We start from the raw sequence: 22,879 nt of genomic DNA on the forward strand, positions 1-22,879 counted from the left end.
TGGGGCCCGTTGTCCGATACTAACAGATCTGGTAGACCATGGGTGGCGAAAAGCCGCCTAAGAACCTTTATAACTGCCTCTGCCGTGGTTGATGTCATTAGGACTACATCCAACCATTTAGAATAAGCATCTACAACTATGAGGAAGGTTTGACCCTGGAATGGCCCTGCAAAATCAATATGAATGCGTGACCAGGGTGCCTTGGGTTTCTCCCATTCTGTGGCGGGCGCTTCCGGGGGTGCTGGTCTCGACTCCTGGCATGGATCGCAAGTGGCCACCCACTCCTCTATTTCTTTGTCCATATTGGGCCACCACACATAACTTCTCGCTAACGCTTTCATTCTCACGATCCCCGGATGCCCCATATGTAAAGCATTCAATACCTTTTTTCGTAGCGCAAAAGGAATAACAACTCGATCCCCCCACAACAAACATCCCTGTAACACGGAGAGTTCGTCCCGTTTAGACCAAAACATTTTGAATTCCGGGCCCACATTTCCCTTTGGCCACCCCCTCCATACCCAAGTTTGCACTTGTTTTATTAAATTGTCCTTCGAGGAGAACCTTGCAACGTCGTAAGAAGAAACCGGTCCCGAATCCAAACAGTCAATGAGCAATACCGGTACTTCTGGAGTGGGGTCTGGCAAAATGTCTGGTAATGGGCAACGGCTGAGCGCATCTGCGTGCCCTAGAGTGGAGCCCGGTCGATGAATTAACTTGTAAGAGTACGCAGCCAGGAAAACAGTCCACCTGGTCATACGTGGAGAAAGGGAGACCGGAGTGGGGCGATTTCCCGCCAAAAGTCCTAACAGCGGTTTGTGATCAGTAATGAGTTCAAAATCGCGGCCGTAGAGGTATTCATGGAAACGTTTCACACCTGCAACGGCAGCCAATGCTTCTCTGTCCATTTGGCTGTAGTTCCTTTCGGCCGATGAAAGAGTTCTGGAGTAGAAAGCAATGGGTGCTTCTTTCCCGTCGGGCATCCTGTGGCTGAGGACTGCTCCAACCCCGAACGGCGATGCGTCGCAGGTCAATACCAGCGGGAGGGTCTGACTGTATTGTACAAGTAGTGAGTCAGTGGTGAGCAGGCGCTTTACCCCGGCGAATGCTGCAGCTTCTGCTCGTCCCCATCTCCATGGTGCGTTCCTCTGGAGTAGACGGTGTAGTGGCTCAGCAACGGTCGCCTTCTGTCTCAGAAAAACGCTGTAGAAATTAAGTAGTCCGAGGAAGGCCTGCAACTCGGTTTGATTTCGTGGTGTGGGGGCGTCCTGGATCGCCTTAATTTTCTTTTCAGTGGGGTGAATTCCCTGACCATCAATTCTATAACCCAGGAATTCTACGCTAGGCACGTTAATTTGGCATTTTTCTTTTTTCAGGCGGAGACCCTTCTCTCTGATTCTGGCCAAAACCGATCTGACTCTTTTGTTTAGTTGCTCCTCGTTTGCAGCGGACACCAAGATATCGTCAAAATATGGGACGACTCCCGGTATCCCTTGCAACAGTCGTTCCATGACGCTCTGGAACAATCCTGGAGCAATACTTACGCCGAATTGTAGCCGGTTGCATTTAAACGCTCCTCTGTGCGTCACTATAGTCTGGGCCTCCGCTGTGGCGCTATCTACTGGCAGTTGCTGGTAAGCTTGTGCCATATCTAATTTAGCGAAAACTTTTCCTGGCCCCAATGAGTGCAATAGGTGCTGTACTACGGGCACCGGATATGCGCTCTGTTGTAGCGCGACATTAATTGTGCATTTATAGTCTGCGCACAAGCGGACTGATCCGTCTGACTTAACTGGGGTCACGATAGGTGTCTCCCAACGCGCGTGATCTACCGGCTCCAGGATTCCTTGTTCCACTAACTTATCTATCTCTTTATCTATTTTTGGGCGGAGTGCAAAAGGCACTCGTCTCGGTTTAAGCCGGATTGGCGCCACATTTGGATCTAAATTGAACGATATTGGTTTGCCCACATACTTACCAAGACCGGAGCTGAACACATCCTCGAACTCCTTAAAGATCTTTTCAGCGCTGCTGTTTCTCACGGCGTTGATTCCGGTGACTTCTAATCCCAGGGCTTCAAACCAATCAAGCCCCAGGAGGTTCTGCAATGGCGCGCTGGAGATGGTCACGGGCAGCTGGGCTTCGATGTCCTTAAACTGGATGTGGAATGTGCCTTGGCCCACGATGGGGACTTGGTTCCCCTGGTAGTCTCGTAGCAGGACGTCAGGAGCGCGCAGTTGGCTCTTTCTGAGGCTGGGAATGGCCTGTTTCATGGATGCCCATGAAATGATCGTCAGGGTTGATCCTGTGTCAACCTCCAGCTCGCAGGGTGAGCCCTCCAAGAGGACTGTGACTTTCAGCCTTTTGGGCCGCTTAGGGCGGACCTGATGTATCGTGGTGAGATACGTTCGCAACTCCTCTCTCTGGGTCAACTCTATCTCATCGTCTATATCCTGAAAATACTCTCGTTGAGCGTCTTGGTAGAACGCTCTTTCGGCTCTCTGTGTGAATTCTCTCTGGGGATACGCTCGCTCACTTTCTTGTGAGTAATCTCTCTGGGAATACGCTCGTTCAGCTCTTTGGGGAGTTTCTCTCTGGGTAAACACTTGTGGATTTTTCTCTGGGCGCCCTTTTTGATTTCGCCAAGCCCCTGGGTTGGGCTTCTGTTGGCGGTACATGGGTGGCTGCCGTGAGGCAGGGACTCCGCTCCGGCACACTCGTGCGATGTGCCCAAGTTTGTTGCAGTGCGAACAAACAACGTTCCTGAACCTGCAAGTAGACCTGGGGTGATTCCCTCCGCAGCTTGCGCAGGGCGGCAAACGGGATCCGGGTTTCCCCCCAGGCCTCCAGTGACTGCTCTGCATTAGGTGACTGTCCTCGAACTCGGGATCCACGTAGTCGGGGCTTGCGTCTTCGTAGTGGACTCTGGTTTGTCTCGGTGCTGGCTGGGTTTCGTTGACCCTTCGTTGTATGGTCACTGCTGATTTCTCCGCTGATTCCGACGCTCTTGCTTTGTTCAATGCTGACTGTAGGGTTAGATTCGGGTTGGCTAACAGTTTCTTTTGCAACGAAATGTCTCTTACCCCACAGATGAATTGCTCTAAGATATGCTCTTCCAAATCCCTGTATTCACAGTGGGCTGCTATTCTTCGTAGAGCTGCAACAAATTGGTTAATGGATTCTCCCGCCTTTTGAGTCCTCATGTTGAACTCTTTGCGGCTGACATGGCGGGACGGTTTTGGCGCGTAATGTGTTTCCAAGGCTTGTTTCAGCGTCGCCCATGGTACTGCTTGTATTGGAGTAGGCGCGGTGAGGTCTCTGGCCGTATTGAAGACTTCCTTTCCGCAGTAGCCGAGGAAGATATTTTTCTTTCTTGCATCGGTGATCCCCGTGTACTCATTTGCTTCGAGGAAACACTCGAAGCGAATCATGAAGGCTTCCCATTCGTCGGTTGCTGGGTCGAAAGGAGCGGGGGGAGCATGCATCGCCATCTTCTCAGTTTGAATTTGCCGCGCTGCGGTGATCTGAGATGGCTGCCGGAATTTCTGCCGAATTCCTGGGCTGGATCAAATCCGGAGATTCTTGAAGTAGCGTTCTTCGTCCTATCTGTCTCTCAATCCCACCCTCGTCGCCAATGTTAGATCTGGGCAACGAGAGACAGACTGCGGACACGACGTGACTTAACAGCTCTTTATTAGTAATAGTAGTGATCCAGCTTACTCTGTGGTCGGAGGGTTCCCCTTTTATAGGGATGAGGCACGCCCATTGACCAATCAGAGGAATACCTGTTTCCCGCTGTAGGAGCGGACCTGAGGGAAGACTTATCCCGATATATGCTAATATCTAACAGTCTCCACTTTGACTCCAGGGGCTGACTGCAATGCCCCACCTTCCCTGCCCAGATTGTAATACCAATTGGAATCGAGCTGGAAGGATACCTTGGAGGTCTTCTAGTCCAACCCTCTGCTGAAGCAGGAGACCCTGTCCCATTTCATTCCTAGGTGGTCTTTGGGCTGGTCGTTCCTGCAGGAAGGCAGCTGCCTTCAGACAACCTGCTGAACCAAGTTAGATGAATGCAGGAAAGATGCATTCACCCAGCTGTCCAAAACTCGGTTTGTTTTAACTTGGTTTCTTTTCAAGCTTTGGTGGATTGGATGAATGCATCTTCTTCGCACGTCTGCGTACTCCTGCCATGCCACATAATGGCTTAGTTGTAGCAACCAGGCTAAATGCGTTGTGTGAATGCAGCCCACGGTTTCTGCTATAGGGAGATGTGCTTGCCTGTTCTCCTTCCTCGCTGTCTGCTTTTGGGGGTTCTTCCTTATTGCACTAATGTTTGAGAGGTGAACTGGGCTATTTGATGATGCTGGTCTGTTTGGTGTGTGTGTGTGTGTGTGATGGGCGAGCTCAGCTTCCTGGTTTGGCCAATAAACCGTCTTTAAAATAAATTGGGACTTGGCTTTGTTTATCCCCAGCAGCTGCCAATCTTGATCTCAAGTTTACCTGTTGATACCTCCAAGAATCCAGATTCAAATTCAAAACACACCATGTTGGTTTAAAAGCATAATTTTTGGGTTTGTGTGTGTTGAAGCAGTTATGAAAATAAAGCAGATGCTTAATTGCTCTACACATTGGGGATTGAGTGTTAAAGTTATTTATGGTCCATCTGATGAGGACGCATGAAGCACCCGCAGCTGTGGATTCGCCAGGCCTCTTCGGTTCCCACGTTAGGGAAAAAATAAAATAATCACAGATAAATTGATTGGGATTTTAGAAGCAGGGACCACAATTTTATCCAATGTGGGTAGAGTTTGTGCTTTACCTTAAGAGTCATAAATTATAATGTGGTGTATTTTTTATGTTTTTTCTATTTATATTGCAGTAGATCTTGTATTTTTGTCTTGCATTTGTATTAATGCAAGTTATCTGATATCATTTGTAAAAATAACTAAAATATTATGGGGGGGGAAATTGAGCGTGCTTTTTGTAGCCAATAGCGTATTCTTCCATTTTGCAAATTGGTGTTTTAAGTGCTGTGATTTCCTACAGTTGACCAGAAAACTACTTCCTTCGTTGCAGTCCTCGTCTTACGACCACAATTGAGCCCAAAATTCATGTCGTTAAGTGAGACATTTATTAAGTGAGTTTTGCCTCATTTTACGACCTTTCTTGCCACCGTTGCTAAGTGAATCACTGCAGTGGATGTTAGCAGCCCGGTTGTTAAGTGAGACTGGCCTCCCCGTTGATTTTGCTTCTCAGAAGGTCGCAAAAGGTGACACGCGGACACTACATCCGTCATAAATATGAGTCAGTGGCCAAGCCTCTGAATTCTGATTGTGTGGCGGCCATGGGGATGCTGCAACAGTCGTTAAGTGTGACAAAAGGATCCTAAGTCACTTTTTTTGGTGCCGTTGTAGCTTGGAACGGTCAGTAAATGAACTGTTGTAAATCGAGGACTGTCTGTAAGATGTATTGAGCTGTTTTTCCAACTTGCTGCGAATTGCAAAAACTGGGTACGATTGGGGCAAGCAAGATTCCCTAGAGGCCACCCATAAAATCAAGAATAGGGAAAGAAAGGGAGGAAGGATTTTTTCGCTTTAGGAGAAAAGTTATATCTACCTGCCAGCCTCCTTTACTAGTTTGCCTAAATATATATATATATATTTAATTTTGAGTTGTTACTTGGAAATTGCCCCAGATCTGGTGGCATCTTGGCAATCTCTGGTTTCACTGAAAAAGGACCTTTTTTTTTTAGTTTCTGTCTTCCTTCGGTCTGTTGCCAGTCTGAACTGGTTCTGTCTCTGGGAAATGGGTGACATCAGTGTGATGATGTGTAGCAATAATTGTTGATGTGAAGCAAATTAAAGCTGGTGAAAAACTAAGCCTTTGTTGAGATCTCCCAGGATTTCCCAGGATCTCCCAATGTTCATTCTAAGGCAGTGTTTTTTTTTCCAAGCACAGCAACTTTAAGATGGATGGACTTCAATTCCCAGGATTCCCCAGCCAGCCATGGGGGATTCTGGGAGTTGAAGTCCACCTATATTAAAGTTGTCCCAGTTGGAGAAGCACCGATTTCAGACGTACAGATTTACAGAGTTGGAAGGGACCTTGTAGGTCATCTAGTCCAAACCCCCCCCCAAGCAGGAGACCCTACACCTGTGATGGCAAACCTATGGAACCTATGCCAGAGGTGGCACGCAAAGCCCTCTCTGAAGGCATGAGAGCTGTTGCCCCAATTTGGCTCTGCAGCGCATGCCCACACATGCCTCCCGCCAGCCAGCTGGTCTTTGGGTCTCTGCCATGCATGAACAGGGGCGGTGTGTGTGTGGGGGGGCTGCATGCGTGAGGGGCGGGGCAGGGAGGATGCACAGGGAGAGAGGATGCATTGCATTTTGGGGGTTTGCGCATGCTGCGTGCCATTCACACTTACACACTTTGGGCATGGTCTGGAAAAGGTTCACCATCATCCCTTACGCCATTTCTGACAAATGGCAATTTCTTCTTCCATCTGGAAAGTCGCAATAATTGATCATCAATCATAACGAACGATAAATAACAGTCTGTTCTATTCAGGTACTTCACTTTATTCTTTTCTTTCTGCAGGGTGCATATTATGATTATTCGGTGTCCCCTTCCTGCCTGTCTTTCTATGGCCCACCGAGGGACCTCGGCTGAGTTCGTGTCGACTCAATCTGACCAATGGGAGACCTTTAGAGAAGCTTGATCCCATCGATCGAATCGATCCCGACATCCTTGAATAAGGTAAACCTGGCTTTGCCGAGTCTTGGAAAGGGATCTCTGGGGTGGCTCTTTCCAGGGGACCCTCGGCCACAATGGAGCGCGAGATTCCCACAGCTAAAGCCATTATGTCTCGTGAATAAAACCTCTAAGCCTCAGCCAAAGTTTGCATCCCCAAGCTTTAGATCGTCAAATTGAAAAAATGTTTTTTTAAAGCAAGGCATTTTTTTGCCAGAGTTGTTAAGTGAATCATTGCGGTTGTTAAGCACACCTGGCTTCCTCTATCAGCTTTGCTTGTCAGGAGCATCCTGGGAGATTACGGATGTGGTCTTTTTTTCAATATTTTTTTCATTTTTCATTCTCTTACATACCATTTTAAGAATGAATTCACATAATTGTTAGTCTTCTTTACCTTTATCATTCTTATTCCATTTAATAGGTTATAATATACAGTTTGGGTTGCTTTATTTACCATCCCTTCTGACTGTTGTAACACCACCTTATTTTCCCTTTCTTTTCTCCCTCCCTCCTCTACTTTCTTCTTTCCTCCTCTCCTTCCCCTTCCTTCTTCCCTTCCCTTTCTCCTACTCTTCCCCTTACTTATCCTCTCTCCTTCTCTTTCTCTCCCTTCCACCCTCCTCTCCTCTCCTTTCCCTTTCCTTTTTCCCTCCCTCCCTTCTCTCCTCCCTTCCTTCCTTTCTCCTTCCCCTTCCTTCTTCCCTTCCCTTTCTCCTACTCTACTCTTCCTCTTCCCCTTCCTACCCTCTCTCCTTCTCTTTCTCTCCCTTCCATCCTCCTTTCCTTACCTCTTCTTTCCCCCATCTTCCTCTCATTCTCTCCTCCTCTCTCCCTTTCTTTTTCAATTGTTGTTGGTGTATATTTCAAAACTCAGTTTATGTTTCCTTGGGATAGTATTTCCGCAAACCCAAATATAATTTAATATCATTTCTTACTCCCTTACCTTCGCTAATCTATCCTAACTATGTTCCCCTCCTTTATATCTCACTCTTGAATATATACTTGTATATTTAATATTTTCTTTTCTATTTTCCCTTTCTTCCCCCCCCCCCGCTTTTTTTTCATTTAATAGTGCCTCATCTGTATTTTCTTCTTACTTTCTTTTCTAAATTTTCTAAATTTCTTTCTCTAGCCAATCATCAAATCTTCCCCGTGTCTCGAAGAACTCCGATTCCTCTTTATCCTTTATTTTCATTGTCAACCTATTCATCTCTGCACAATCTAATATCTTTTTTATTATCTCTTCATCTGTTGGTAACTTATTTAATTTCCAATTTTGGCCAAAAATTGTTCTTGCTGCTGTAGTTACATGTAGAATCAAATAAGTATCCTCTTTCTTAAACTTCTCTGGGATAATACCTGTTAAAATATCTCTGGTCTAAAGGTTGATCATGTGACACAAACAGACGCCCCCGGGACAGAGCAACCGTTATAGATACAGCCCAAATTTTGATAATGGGACCATGGTGGGGCTGCAAAAGTCGTAAGTGTGAAAAGTGGTTGTAAGTCACTTTTTTCAGAGCCTTCGTAATTTCAAACGGACACTAAACAAATGGTTGTAAGTCGAGGACTGCCTTCATTGAGCTAGATCTGTGCTACAATGTCAGGCAGTCATGGGGAAAAAATAATATTTTGTAAGAATCTAAGCTTTTAAAAGGTGCCAAGAGTTTGAAAAGGATTGTTCAAAATGCCAGCCACTGGTTTGAGGTTTTTATAAGGATATAGAATAAATAAAGTTGGTCCTCAATGTATGACTACAATCGAGACCAACATTTATGTTGCTAAGTGAGGCAGTTTTTAAGTGAATTTTGTCCCATTTTATGCCCTTTCTTGCCACGATTGTTAAGTGAATCTGCTATTAAGTTAGTAACCCGGTCTTTAAATGAATCTGGCTTCTCCATTGACTTTGCTTGTCAGAAGGTCGCAAAAGGGGATCGCGTGGCCCCAGGACACTGCGACCGTCATAAATATGAGTCAGTTGACCAAGCATCAGAAATCGGTTTGCCTTACATTTCTGGTAGACGCAAACCATTTCTATAACAACAAAGTTAGTCTAATCCTCAAAACTAAAAATCAAAGTTTTTCATCATTATTTTCCTCTGTTTCGAGCAGGAAGTTCAGAAATGGTTTCCAAGTGAAAACACAACTGATTCGTTTCTTCTCTTTAATTAAAACAGTCAGTTTTGCCCTCTCCTTTACCCTCCTTATCAGAAATAAAGGGGATGGAAGCCTTGATGGGGACGGCCGGAGTTTGCAAATTACTCAATTTGTAAAAGGTTTTGTTTTAGTCACTTCCTCAAAAGCGACGGGTGGTTTTGCTGACTCATTTGGGCTGGCAAGAAATAACCCCCCCCCCCCCGAGCGTTGGTGGTTGTTTTCTTTTTGTCACATCAGCTGTAACAAAGGTTGAGTGATGTGGTGATCTAGAGACGGAGCTCTCGCCCACAATCAGGAGGCTGTGAGTTCGATCCTCGGTAGCGGCAGATATTTCTCTCTCTGGGCACAATGAGAAATATGTATCTGCTGAACAAAACTCTGCATTGGCGACAGGGAAGGGCATCCGGCCAGGAAAGACTCTGCTAGTTCCATTCAGTTGCCCATACTCCACCTCCGCAAGGGATTATGGGGTCATTAAACAAAAAAAACCCAAAATCATCTAAAAGATTTCTCATCTTTGAAATCCTATGTTTAAAAACTTCCAATATTCTTCTGGCAATCTGGGTGTTACATATGGGGGGGGGGGGGGAATTAATAGTTCCAAAGTTTGTCCGAGTAAAGGATACTTTCTGAATTCTTAAGTCCAGGAATCTGATTTCCAGATTTGGGGGGGGGGCATGCATGGCTGGACGGCTACTTGTCTGAAATGGTATGGGGCAGTGGTGGATACGAGCGGTACGCCTGCTGGGAGCACCAGGTACCGTTCCGGTACGCTGCTCCGGAGGGCCCACCCGCCCGCCTGCCCTCCTTACCTGTATTTGAACCAATCGGGGCTTTTGCACATGTGCACGGAGCGTAAGGCGCCTGAGCAATGCTCCGCCGAGCAGCTGGAGCGTCGCAGGCAGTAAGTATGCATGTGCGTGCTGTGTGCGCGCATGTGGACGCCTGGCCCCGTTGCAGCGTACCTGTTGCAACGGGATCTGGAACCCACCACTGCTATGGGGTCTCCTGCTTGAGCAAAGGGGTGGACTGGTGGACCTCCAAGGTCTCTTCCAGCTCTATTCTGATTGATTGATTGATTGATTGATTGATTGATGTAGTCGAGGGTCTCCTGTGTGATTAACTGATTGTTTAATTGATTAATTGATTGATTGATTAATTGATTAAGTAATCTAGGGTTTCCTGCTTGATTAATTGATTGTTTAATTGATTAAGTACTCTAGGGTTTTCTGCTTGATTAATTGATTGTTTAATTGCTTAATTGATTGAGTAGTCTAGGGTTTCCTGCTTGATTGTTTAATTGCTTAATTTATTAATCGATTACTCAATTAATGATTAATTGATTAATTGAGTACTCTAGGGTTTCCTGCTTGATTAATTGATTGTTTAATTGATTAATTGATTGAGTACTCTAAGGTTTCCTGCTTGATTAATTGATTAATTGATTGAGTACTCTAGGGTTTCCTGCTTGATTAATTGATTGTTTAATTGATTAATTGATTGAGTACTCTAGGGTTTCCTGCTTGATTAATTGATTAATTGATTGAGTACTCTAGGGTTTCCTGCTTGATTAATTGATTGTTTAATTGATTAATTGATTGAGTACTCTAGGGTTTCCTGCTTGATTAATTGCTTAATTGCTTAATTGCTTAATCGATTACTCAATTAATGATTAATTGATTAATTGAGTACTCTAGGGTTTCCTGCTTGATTAATTGATTAATTGATTGATTGATTGATTGAGTACTCTAGGGTTTCCTGCTTGATTAATTGATTAAGTACTCTAGGGTTGTCTGCTTGATTGATTGTTTAATTGATTAATTGATTGAGTACTCTAGGTTTTCCTGCTTGATTAATTGATTAATTAATTGATTAATTAATTGATTGAGTACTCTAGGGTTTCCTGCTTGATTAATTGATTGTTTAATTGATTAATTGATTGAGTACTCTAGGGTTTCCTGCTTGATTAATTGATTAATTAATTAATTGAGTACTCTAGGGTTTCCTGCTTGAGCAGGGCATTGGACTGGCGGACATCCCAGGTCCTTTCCAGCTCTATTTGATTGATGTATTGACATGTGGGTGGTAGAGTTTCATCCCCCATCATCCCCAGCCAGAAAAGTGCTGGCTGCATATAGGAGTCTTGGGGTCTGCATTCAACAGAAAGAGTAACACAGGTAGTTCTTGACTTAAAACTATTTGTTTAGTGACCGTTCAAAGTTACAACGGCATTGAAAAAAGTAGTACTCGCCAACCGTTCCTCGCACTTATGACCACCACACCATCTCCAGGGTCATGTGAACAAAATCCAGGCGTTCGGCAACCAGAGTGTATTTGTGAGAGTTAGAGTCTCCCAGAATCACTTGTTACCTTCCCAGCCGGCTTCCAGCAAGCAAAGGACAGGCGGTCCTCGACTTACGACCACAAGTGAGCCGAGCATTTCTGCGGCTAAGTGAGACATTTGTCCAGTGACTTTTGCCCCATTTATGGCCTTTCTTGCCACTGTTGTTAAGTGAATTATTGCAGTTATTAAATTGGGAACACGGTCGTTAAGTGAATCCAGCATCCCCATTGACTTTGCTCGTCAGAAGGTCGCAAAAGGGGACCACGTGACCCCGGGACACTGCGACTGTCGTAAATACGAGTCCGTTGCCAAGTGTCTTGAATTTTGATCCTGTGAGCATGGGGAGACTGCAGTGGTTGTAAGTGTGAAAAAGCAAGTTTTTCTCCTAAGTTTTTTCAGTCCTGTTGTAATTTCGAATGGTCACTAAATGAGCGGTTGTAAGTCGAGAACTGTAGCCCAATCCATGAACTCCCCAGAAGGTAGAGTAGTGAATTTTAGGGTTCCCTTGAGTCAATCAGACTTCCAACAATGAATGTCCTTCTTTTTCCTCCTCCGTAGAGACGGGGTCACTTGCTCTGGTCTTTCGGTTCCCACGCTCCTCGGCTGCTTCTGCCGGTTGCTTTTGAACCCTTCGCTCGCTCCTCTCTGCCCTCCGGTCACCATGGTTGGTTTCAAGCCCTCCGACATCCCTCCAACGGCCAGCGTGAAGTTTTTGGGAGCCGGGACGGCAGCCTGCATAGCCGACCTGATCACCTTCCCCCTGGACACCGCAAAAGTCCGCTTACAGGTGAGCCCCTGGGGATGCCATCCACCATTGGCTCCCCAAAGAATGGAGTAGAGCAGAGTAGAAAAAAGGAGGATGGAGAAGAGAAGAAGGAAAGAGGAGGGGAGGAGAGGAGAAGGAAAGAGAGGAGGAAAGAAGGAAAGAGAAGAGAGGAAAGGAAAGGAGAAGGAAAGAGGAGAAAAGAAGGAGAGAGGAGAAGAGAAGGAAAGGAGAGGAGAAGGAAAGAGGAGAAAAGAAGGAAAGAGAAGAGAAAAGAAGGAAAGAGAAGAGAGGAAAGGAGAAGGAAAGGGGAGAGGAGAAGGAAAGAGAGGAGAGGGGGAAAAAGCAGATAGGAGAACACAACAGAATGGATTCCAAGCTAGGCCCTCCCTTGACTCCTCCTCCTCGGGCTGAGAGAGCTGCTGGCTGGCCACACCTGTCTGCAAGTGATCAAGATTGAGAAATGTAGCTTAAAATCTCAATCATGGCTTGATCTCAATCATCATTACTCAGTCATGGCAGCTGTGGCTCGTGAATCCTGTTTTGGGGGCCCATCGTCCTTCAGGCGTTATGGGTGCTGCCTCGAGGGAGGTTTTTAAGCAGAGGCTGGGGAACTCTCCGTCTGGAAGGGCGCGGGGGGGGGTGTCTCCTGCTTGAGCAGGGGGCTGGATTAGAAGACCTCCAGGGTCCCTCCCAACCCTTATTGTTCTGCCCTTCCCCCATGCCTTCCCATTCAGATCCAAGGAGAGAAGAAAGCCGATGTCACCCCCAAAACGGCGCAGTACAGGGGGGTCTTTGGCACCATGGCCACCATGGTGAAGAACGAGGGACCCAAGAGCCTCTACAACGGGTTGGTAGCTGGTCTCCAGCGTCAGATGAGCTTCGCTTCGGTCCGGATCGGGCTCTACGACTCGGTGAAGCACTTCTACACCAAAGGCTCAGAGCGTAAGTTGGCATCGGGCACCAAATGGGTTGCCAGGCACCGATGGGGCCGATTTCCCTTCCGAGCCCCCTTGGGGAGTGCAAGTAGTTCTTGACCTACGACTAACTGAGTGCAGAAATGATGTTGAAAAGCCAGACTGTGGTGAAGTGAGTCTGGTCCCATTTTACGACCTTTGGGCCACCGTTGTTAAGTGAATCACTGCATTCCTTAAGAGAATCTAGCTTTGCCGGTTGGAAGGTCACAGAAAGTGCTCACGTTGACCCGAGGGCACTGCGACCGTCATAAATATGAGTCAGTTGCCAAGTGTGTTAACTTTGATCACGTGACCACGGGGATGCCATGACGGTCATAAGTGTGAGAAAAGGTCATAAGTCTCTTTTTTCAGTGCCATTATAACTTCTAATAGCATTAGCCCTTAGACTTATATACCGCTTCCCAGTGCTTCCCAGCCTTCTCTAAGCGGTTTACAGAGTCAGCATGTTTCCCCCCAACAATCTGGTCCTCATTTGACCCACCCTGGAAGGACGGAAGGCTGAGTCAACCTTGAGTTGGTCAGGATCGAACTGCTGGCAGTGAGCAATGAATTAGCCTGAAATACTGCATTCGCAACCACTGCGCCACCATGGAAGGAAGGAAGGAAGGAGAGAGAATGGGGAAAAAGGAAGGAAGGAACGAAGGAGAATGGGGAAAGAGCAAGGAAAGAAGGAATGTAGGAAAATGGAGAAAAATAGGAAGGAAGGAAGGAAGGAGAGAGAATGGGGAAAGAGCAAGGAAGGAAGGAAGGAAGGAAAATGGAGAAAAACAGGAAGGAAGGAAAGAAGGAAGGAAGGATGGAAAAAAAGGAAGGAAGGAGAAAGAATGGGGAAAGGGGAAGGGGGGAAGGGAGGAAGGAGAAGAGAAAAAAGGAAGGAAGGAGAATGGGGAAAGAGCAAGGAAGGAAGGAAAATGGAGAAAGACAGGAAGGAAGGAAGGAAGGAAGGAAGGAAGGAAGGAAGGAAGGAAGGAAGGAAGGAAGGAAGGAGAGAATGGGGAAAAAGGAAGGAAGGAAGGAGAGAGAATGGGGAAATAGGAAGGAAGGAAAGAAGGAAGGATGGAGAAAAAAGGAAGGAAGAAGAAAGGGCAATAGCACTTAGAGAGAAGGCTGGAAAGCAGTGAAGGCTAAGCCGTTTCCAGAGTCGGCCTCTTGCCCCGCAACAATCTGGGTCCTCATTTTATCCACCTGGGGAGGATGGAAGGCTGAGTCATGGTCACTAAATGAACGGTTGTAAACTGAGGACTACCTGAACTAAAGTGTGGCCAGGGTAATACTCTGCTCTCAGTCTTCCTTGCCAGAACAATGGGTTGATTTCTGGAAAGGGCTCGAATGGGGCCGATGGGCGGCTGGTGAACTGCTCTCTCTCTCTCTCTCTTCCTGACTTTGGCAGATGCTGGCGTGGGTAGCCGGCTCCTTGCCGGTTGCACCACGGGGGCGATGGCGGTCATGGTGGCCCAGCCCACGGACGTGGTCAAAGTGCGATTCCAGGCCCAGGTCAGGACAGAGGCTGGCCGGCGTTACCAAGGGACCTTGCATGCCTACAAGACCATTGCCAAGGAGGAAGGAGTCCGGGGCCTGTGGAAAGGTGGGCAAGGGGCAACGACCGGGATGCCCCCCAGTCTTGGGCCAGGGACCCCCACCCCATCTTACATAAGCCATCTCGGTTTGGGGCTCAAATCATGATTGAAGGACTGCCTGTCTCCTGATTTGGTGGGGCCACCACTGTTGAGGTCCCCTCCCCAACGTTCTTCTGACAGTCCTCCCCAAGCGCCCATGGATGGATGGATGGGATGGGATGGATGGATGGGATGGATGGATGGATGGGATGGATGGATGGATGGATGGGATGGGATGGATGGATGGGATGGGATGGGATGGATAGATGGATGGGATGGATGGATGGATGGATGGATGGATGGATGGATGGATGGGATGGGATGGATGGGATGGATGGATGGATGGATGGATGGATCATTGGATGGATGGATGGATGGATGGATGGATGGGTAGGTGGGTGGATGGATGATGGATGGATGGATGGATGAGATAGATGGATGGATGGATGAGATGGATGGCTGGATTGATGAGATGAATGGGTGGATGGATGATGGATGGATGGATGGATGGATGGATGAGATGGATGGATGAGATAGATGGATGGATTGATGAGATGAATGGGTGGATGGATTATGGATGGATGGATGAGATAGATGGATGGATGGATGAGATGAATGGATTGATGGATGATATAGATGGATGGATGGATGGATGGATGGATGGATGAGATGGATGGATGATGGATGGATGATATGGATGGATGGATGAGATGGATGGATGAGATGGATGGATGGATGAGATGAATGGATTGATGGATGATATGGATGGATGGATGGATGGATGGATGAGATGGATGGATGATGAATGGATGATATGGATGGATGGATGAGATGGATGGATGAGATAGATGGATTGATGGATGATATGAATGGGTGGATGGATGATGGATGGATGGATGAGATGGATGGATGAGATAGATGGATGAGATGGATGGATGGATTGATGAGATGAATGGGTGGATGGATGATGGATGAGATGGATGGAGGGATGATGGATGGATGAGATGGATGAGATGGATGGATGAGATGGATGGATGGATGGAGGAGATGGATGGATGAGATGAATAGATTGATGGATGATTGGATGGATGGATGGATGGATGATTGGATGGATGGATGGGTAGATGAGATGAATGGATGGATGAGATTATTATTATTATTATTATTATTATTATTATTATTATTATTATTATTATTATTATTATTATTATTATTATTATTATTATTATTATTATTATACGATTGTATCACAGCGGCCAGTTGATTCGCCGGATTTGGCATTGATTACTAGTCGGGCCCCACCCAGGGGCCTAGGACGTCATAACGTATTTTCGTAATATGTGTGCGGATCCAAGCAGTGCGGCCTTTTGCATTTGACTGATGGTGATTTTGTCAAGTTTTAACTGTTTTAAATGTAATTCCAGTGCTTTTGGAATAGCACCCAGTGTGCCGATTACCACTGGAATTACCACTGCTGGTTTGTGCCATAATCGTTGGATTTCAATTTTTAAGTCCTGGTATTTTGCGATTTTTTCATATTCCTTCTCGGCGACCCTGCTATCACCTGGTATTGCGATGTCTATGATTGTAACCTTATTTTTCTCAACCAGTGTGACGTCTGGTGTATTATGCGCCAGTATTTTATCCGTTTGTATGCGAAAATCCCACAAGATCTTGACCATCTGACCCTCGACGACTTTTTCAGGCTTATGTTCCCACCAGTTTGTTGCTGTTTTAATGTTATAATTTTTGCACAAATTCCAGTGGATCATTTGTGCCACTGAATTGTGCCGCATTTTATAGTCAGTCTGCGCGATTTTTTTACAGCAGCTGAGTATGTGGTCAACAGTTTCATCAGCCTCTTTGCAAAGTCTACATTTGGCATCATCAGAGGATTTTTCGATTTTGGTCTTAATGGCATTTGTGCGGATAGCTTGTTCTTGCGCAGCCAGGATTAGTGACTCTGTTTCTTTCTTTAATGTACCTGCTGTTAACCATAACCAAGTTTTTTCACTGTCCACTTTATCTTTTATTTTTTCCAGAAATTGGCCATGCAATGCTTTGTTCTGCCAACTCTCCATTCTTAATGTTATCACATCTTTTTTGTATTCTTGTTTCGTCTGTTGGGCCTTCAATAGATTTTTGTTCTTTACTTCGATTAATAGATGTTCTTGACTTTCTTTTAAATAATCAGCCAGTGCATGTTTTTCTTCTTCAACTATTTGCTTCACTTGTAATAATCCTCTGCCACCTGATTTCCGGGGTAGGTATAATCTATCAATATCTCCACGTGGATGTAAACTGTAGTGCATTGTCATTAGTTTCCTGGTTTTTCGGTCTAAAATGTCCAAATCAGCTTGTGTCCAGTTAACTATACCAGCTGTGTATCTTATAACTGGTATTGCCCAGGTGTTTATGGCCTTGATTGTATTTCCACCATTCAATTTAGATTTCAAAATTTTCCTAACTCTGTTGGTGTACTCTCTCCTGACAATAGTTTTTACTTCTCCATGCTTGATGTTATCCAACTGCAGAATGCCTAAGTATTTGTAGGCTTCATTTTCGTTGCATTTAATTAGTTGGCCATTGGGCATTTCAATTCCCTCACACGCAGTGATTTTGCCTCTTTTTATGGATACAGTGGCACATTTTTCCATGCCAAACTTCATTGAAATATCGGTGCTGAATACTCGGACTGTGTTTGTCAATGATTGGATTTCTATTTCTGACTTTCCATAGAGTTTCAAATCATCCATATATAATAAATGCGAAATTTTTTCGGCTTCTTTGGCTGTTTGGTAGTCTAATTTCATTTTTTTTAAGATTACTGATAGTGGGATCATCGCGATGATGAAGAGAAGAGGTGAAAGTGAATCACCCTGGAAAATTCCTCGCTTGATATTAACCATTCCGTAGTTCTCATTCCCTACTGCCAACTCAGTTCTCCATTGTTTCATCGCCTTTTCAGTGAAGGATGTAATATTTTTGCTAATGCCAGTTGTTTCTAAGCATTTTATGATCCAACTATGCGGCAATGAGTCAAATGCCTTTTTGTAATCAATCCAGACCATATTCAAGTTCGTTTTTCTGTTCTTACAATTTTCTAATATCATTTTATCAATTAGGAGCTGATCTTTTGTGCCCCTGCTCCTTCTTTTGTTGCCTTTCTGCTCTACTGGCAAGATGTTGTTTGTTTCCAAATAATCCATAATGTTATCTGCAATAATGCCTGTGAGTAATTTGAAGGTTGTTGGCAAGCATGTTATTGGTCTGTAGTTTTCAGGTATTGTTCCTTTAGTTGCATCTTTCTGAATCAAGTATGTTTTTCCAGTTGTCAACCATTCATCAATTTGGCCATTTTGTAAAATCTCATTCAGTTGCCTGGCCAATATTGCATGTAAACTGGTCAGATATTTGAGCCAGAAACCATGTAATTGGTCCTTTCCAGGTGATGTCCAATTCTTTACTTTTTTTACTCGATTTTTGACCATCTCAGTTGTTATTTCTAATACTTGCATTTGTTTGTTGCCAATGCTTTTCTCAAAGTCATGTATCCATTTTGCTTCCTTATTGTAGTCCTTTGCATTTTCCCACAATTCTTTCCAGAATTTAACTGTGGCCTGCTTTTCTGGTTTTTGACTTTTGGTGTCATCATTCACATTAAGACTTTGATAAAAACGCCGTTGGTCTGATCGAAATTGCTGATTTTGTTTATACTGGATGATTCGTGCCTCATATCTTTCAATTTTCCTAGCTGTTGCTGTTATCTGCTGTTTTACAATCTCTACAGCTTCATTGATGTTTCTTGTATCCAATCTATACCTTCTGATTAGCTGATCTATAATTTTATTGTTTCTAAGTCGTTGCTCACGCATGTTCTTCAAATTGCTAGCATCTGCCCTTAATTTTTTAACTTTTTGTTCCAATCGGATTTTCCACTTTGGCTTTGATGCTTTTTCTGTTGTGTAACTAGGTGCTTTGATTTTAATGCCTAGTTCATTAGTGACTATTGCGGCTGCGCTGTACATTAACTGGTTCGTTTCCAAGATGGATCCCGATTCAATTGTTGAAAGCACTGCATTAACCATTTTCATGATAGGGGCCAAAATTTTCTTAGGCACAGTTTTTAATGATGGTAAACGTTGCCGTTCCTTATTAAGCAGAAAATGCTCCATGATCTTGTCCTTCAATTCTTTTTGTTTCTGAGTTAGTTCATCAGTTGGTTCAGTGATAACTGGTTCTGGTGATAGTGTTGTTATTTCCTCCCCGACAGCTTCTTCTGGGAGTTCTACTACAATGCCTTTAGGTGTGTCTTGAGTATCAGTTATTTCTGCTTGTGATGTTGTTTTCTCAGTTTTGCAATTTGCTTGAATTTCCTCAAGTTCAACTTCACTAAACACTTTATTCCGTGTAATAAATCGCCTTTGATCTGCAAGTCGTTGTTCACTAACATTTGAATCTGGATGTTGTTGTTTCCATAATTCATACATTCGCTTTAAATAACCTCTTTTCCCAGGCTCTGAGTTGTAATAACAGGCCATTATGGCACGGTTTTCATCGGCACTATATTTTTGTCGTTTTGTTGGCTGGTCCACTTGTAGCCCACTTGTCGACGGATGTCCAGGGACCTCAACATCCGCCGCGGCCCTTGTTAACCCGCGCGACGACCGATGCGGTATAGAATTTTTATTTGTTTCTTTCACCATGTTATATGGGTTGGCGGGTTTTTTTATGGGGCCAGGTTGCCAACCTGACCTCAACCCTCCTCCTTTCTCATCCGGGCTTGGGACCGGCAACGGCGGAGTTGTTATTATTATTATTATTATTATTATTATTATTATTATTATTATTATTATTATTATTATTATTATTATGATTTATAGACCGCCTTCTCTCCCCGAAGGGACTCGGGGCGGTGTACAGGCACATTAAAAACCGAATACAAAGAATAAATACATTTAAAATCTAATTAAACCTTAAGGCTGTACAGGATGGTAAAAATTAAAAATCAACTTAAAACCAACCCCTAAAAATTTAAAAGTGCAGAATTGAGGGAATAGATTGGTGGATGATTGTATGATTGGATGGATGGATGATTGGATGGATGGATGGATAATTGGATGGATGGATGGATGGATGGGTAGATGAGATGAATGGATGGATGAGATGGATTGATGAGATGGATGGATGGATGGGATGGATTTTAACATTGTTGTTATAACTTGAGGACTACCTCCATGTTTGGGTCTTAATTACAAGGGACATTTTGGATTCATTGGAGTTGGCTACCGATTGTGCTGTGCTGGGTTTGGCCTGGGCCTCGGGCATCTACATCTGAATTAGCCCTCTGGTCATCCCAAGGCTGCTTTTCCCAGGAGGCAACTGGCCTTCCTTGTTTTTTCTTTCGAAGACCTTTCGCTTCTCATCCCAGAAGCTTCTTCAGCTCTGACTGGATGGTGGGGAAGGGAAGCGTTGATACTCCTTGCAGACAGCTGGTCCTTGGCATCCTTTTAAAGAGTCGTTGAGAGCAGAAGGACCCTCTCAAAGGAGGCAAAGGACCAGCTGTCTGCAAGGTGTATCAGTCCTTCCCTTCCCCACCATCCAGTCAGAACTGAAGAAGCTTCTTGGATGAGAAGAGAAACATCTTCAAAAGAAAAAAAGAACAAGAAAGTCCAGTTGCCTCCTGAAAAAAGCAGCTTTGGGAGAACCTGGATGATTGAGACTCTCTATAGACTTTTAGCCCACCGGTCATTGACGGGACACTCTGCGCATGCCCTGTGGAACCTTTGCAAGGATGCCGGCTTCTCCTTTTCCACAATCTCTTTTCTCTCTCACGCCCAATTAGGGACCCTTCCCAACGTTTCCCGGAACGCCATTGTGAACTGCGCCGAACTGGTGACCTACGACATCATCAAGGATACCCTGCTCAAGCACCGCCTCATGACAGGTGAGAAAGATAGACTGCGCTCAGCTGGTGCCCTCCTGCTCTTTTCGTGTGGACGCAGCCGGAAGGGATGTGCGTGGGTAGTCCTCGACTTACAGCCGTTCGTTCAGTGTCCGATCGAAGTTAGAATGGCCCTGGAAAAAGCGACGTATAACTGGTCCTCAGTCTTACGACCGTTGCCACATCCCCACAGTGACAGAATTCGGATGCTTGGCAACTGACTCACATTTATGACGGTCGCAGGGTCCTGGGGTCATGAATCCCCTTTTGCGACCTTCTGACAAGCGAAGGCAGTGGGGGAAGCCAGATTTGCTTAACAACCAGGCTATTAACTTGACAAAGGCAGTGATTCACTTAATGACCATGGTGAGAAAGGTGGTAAAAATGGGGCAAGACTCACTTAACAAATGTCTCGCTTAGCAACTGACATTTGGGGCTCAGTGATGGTTATGTAAGTCGAGGGCTCCCTTTGTGGACAGGGTGCATTGGGGGGAGGGGTTGCGTTGATACCCCAGCCACGTGCTCTGACCCTCTTGGTGTTCCCTCCTGCAGACGACGTCCCTTGCCATTTTCTCTCAGCCTTCGGGGCCGGCTTCTGCACCACGATCATAGCCTCTCCGGTTGACGTGGTGAAAACCAGGTACATGAACTCTCCCCCTGGCCAGTACAGGAACGCTGGGAGATGCGCCCTCAGGATGCTCCGGGATGAAGGACCCCTGGCCTTCTACAAGGGGTGAGTCAGCCGCCTTCTCTGGGGAGGGTCTGGAGTTCTCATCCACCTGCCTAAATTTCCATCCATCCATCCATCCATCCATCCATCCATATCTATCATTATCTTTCATTCTCTCGCTCTCTTACCTATCATTACCCCTCTATATATACAGTATATCGTTATCTATTGTCTCTATCATCTCTATCTATCATCTATCTATCTATCATCTATCTATATCTATATCTAATCATCCATCTGACTGTCTGTCTGTCTATATCTATCTATCTATCTATCTATCTATCTATCTATCTATCTATCTATCTATCTATCTATCTATCTAATCTAATCATCCATCCATCCATCCATCCATCCATCATCCATCCATCCATCTCATCCATCCATCCATCCATCCATCCATCTCATCCATCCATCTCATCCATCCACCACGAGGTGCAATGACCATAAAGTAAATTAACTAACTAACTAAATCAATTTTTTCCCCTTCTTTTTTCCCTCCTTCTTTTCCCCCCTCGTAGCTTTACACCCTCGTTTCTTCGGCTGGGATCCTGGAACGTGGTGATGTTTGTGACTTACGAACAGCTGAAGCGAGCCCTGATGGCAGCTCGGGGATCGTGGGCGACCCCATCCTGAGCCGACCAGCGAGGCAGAGTTTAAAACTTCTGCTCCAATCCCATCCATCCGTTTCCTCCATTCTCCTGACCTGCTACGTTTCTAAAACTCTGCGGATTTCCCGTTTTAAAATGTTGGAATGCTTTTAACGCTTACACGTCTCTTGGCCTGGCTGTAGCTGCTGATTCAGAATCTGCACTTATTCCTGCTGTCTTTTTAAAAAGTAATTTATCTTTGCTGGACCTACGATCCCATCATCAATTTTTAACGCCTGCGAACGTTCGGAAGAAGACGCTTTTTAAACACGCTGGAGGATCGAAGTTGCCTGCGCTTATCTTACACCGTGTTACCTGAAGTCTTACTTACTTCTGTCCTTGCACCAGCTTGCACGCCCCTTAAACAAAAAATGGGATGAATTTTGCTCCGCTTGCACACTCGACTTCCCAAAAGGCTTCGCTTGGCCACTTTAATTAAATTGAATCAGTTCCCTTTTTTGGAATTGGGAAAGAATCGATTTTTCCCAAGCTTGCTAGTTTCCCAGATGTCTTTTTAAAAAATGGCCATCTTCTCCAAATTGCTGGCATTTGAGGAAGGGGGGGGCACAGCAGCCCAAAGTGTGTTTGAGACCCTCCTGCTTGGCTTGTAAGTCCCTTCCTCGCATTACAAAGCTGAATTCAGACCCCCTGAGAATTTTCTGAGAAGTTTGAATCCAGATTTTTTCGCCCCCCATGTTTTTAACTATTGTCGTTCGGGCAGAGCTCATTGACGGATGATCGGGCTTTCACCGCACTTTTGTTCCGCTTGCAAATTTGGGGAGTGGGGAAGAAAAATGGCACTTAAAAAAGCTTTTTCCGTCGACGAGCCTTCTGCGAAATTATTTATGATGTTGCGTTGATTTTTTAAAACAGAAAAAAAAAATACGCGCTACGAATGTCGATCTTTTTTTTTTTTTTTAATAAAGCACAAGCAAAGAATTCAAT

The 22,879-nt window shown here is 45.1% G+C and overlaps 1 protein-coding gene across 1 annotated transcript in view; it reads left to right on the forward strand.

Moving 5' to 3' along the window:
• The window catches only part of UCP2 (uncoupling protein 2), a 37,732-nt gene extending 14,859 nt beyond the window's left edge, over positions 1-22,873 (forward strand). Inside the window, exons 9-14 of the mRNA XM_081952363.1 lie at positions 11,816-12,044; positions 12,758-12,965; positions 14,388-14,582; positions 20,459-20,560; positions 21,110-21,290; positions 21,806-22,873. Coding sequence (XP_081808489.1) covers positions 11,816-12,044; positions 12,758-12,965; positions 14,388-14,582; positions 20,459-20,560; positions 21,110-21,290; positions 21,806-21,920 — 1,030 coding nt within the window. The 3' untranslated portion in view covers positions 21,921-22,873. The remainder of the gene's footprint in view (positions 1-11,815; positions 12,045-12,757; positions 12,966-14,387; positions 14,583-20,458; positions 20,561-21,109; positions 21,291-21,805) is intronic.
• The last annotated feature ends 6 nt before the right edge of the window (positions 22,874-22,879 follow it).

This window comes from Natrix helvetica (assembly GCF_964273705.1).
Source record: "Natrix helvetica genome assembly, chromosome: 4".
Taxonomy (NCBI): Eukaryota; Metazoa; Chordata; class Lepidosauria; order Squamata; family Natricidae; genus Natrix; species Natrix helvetica.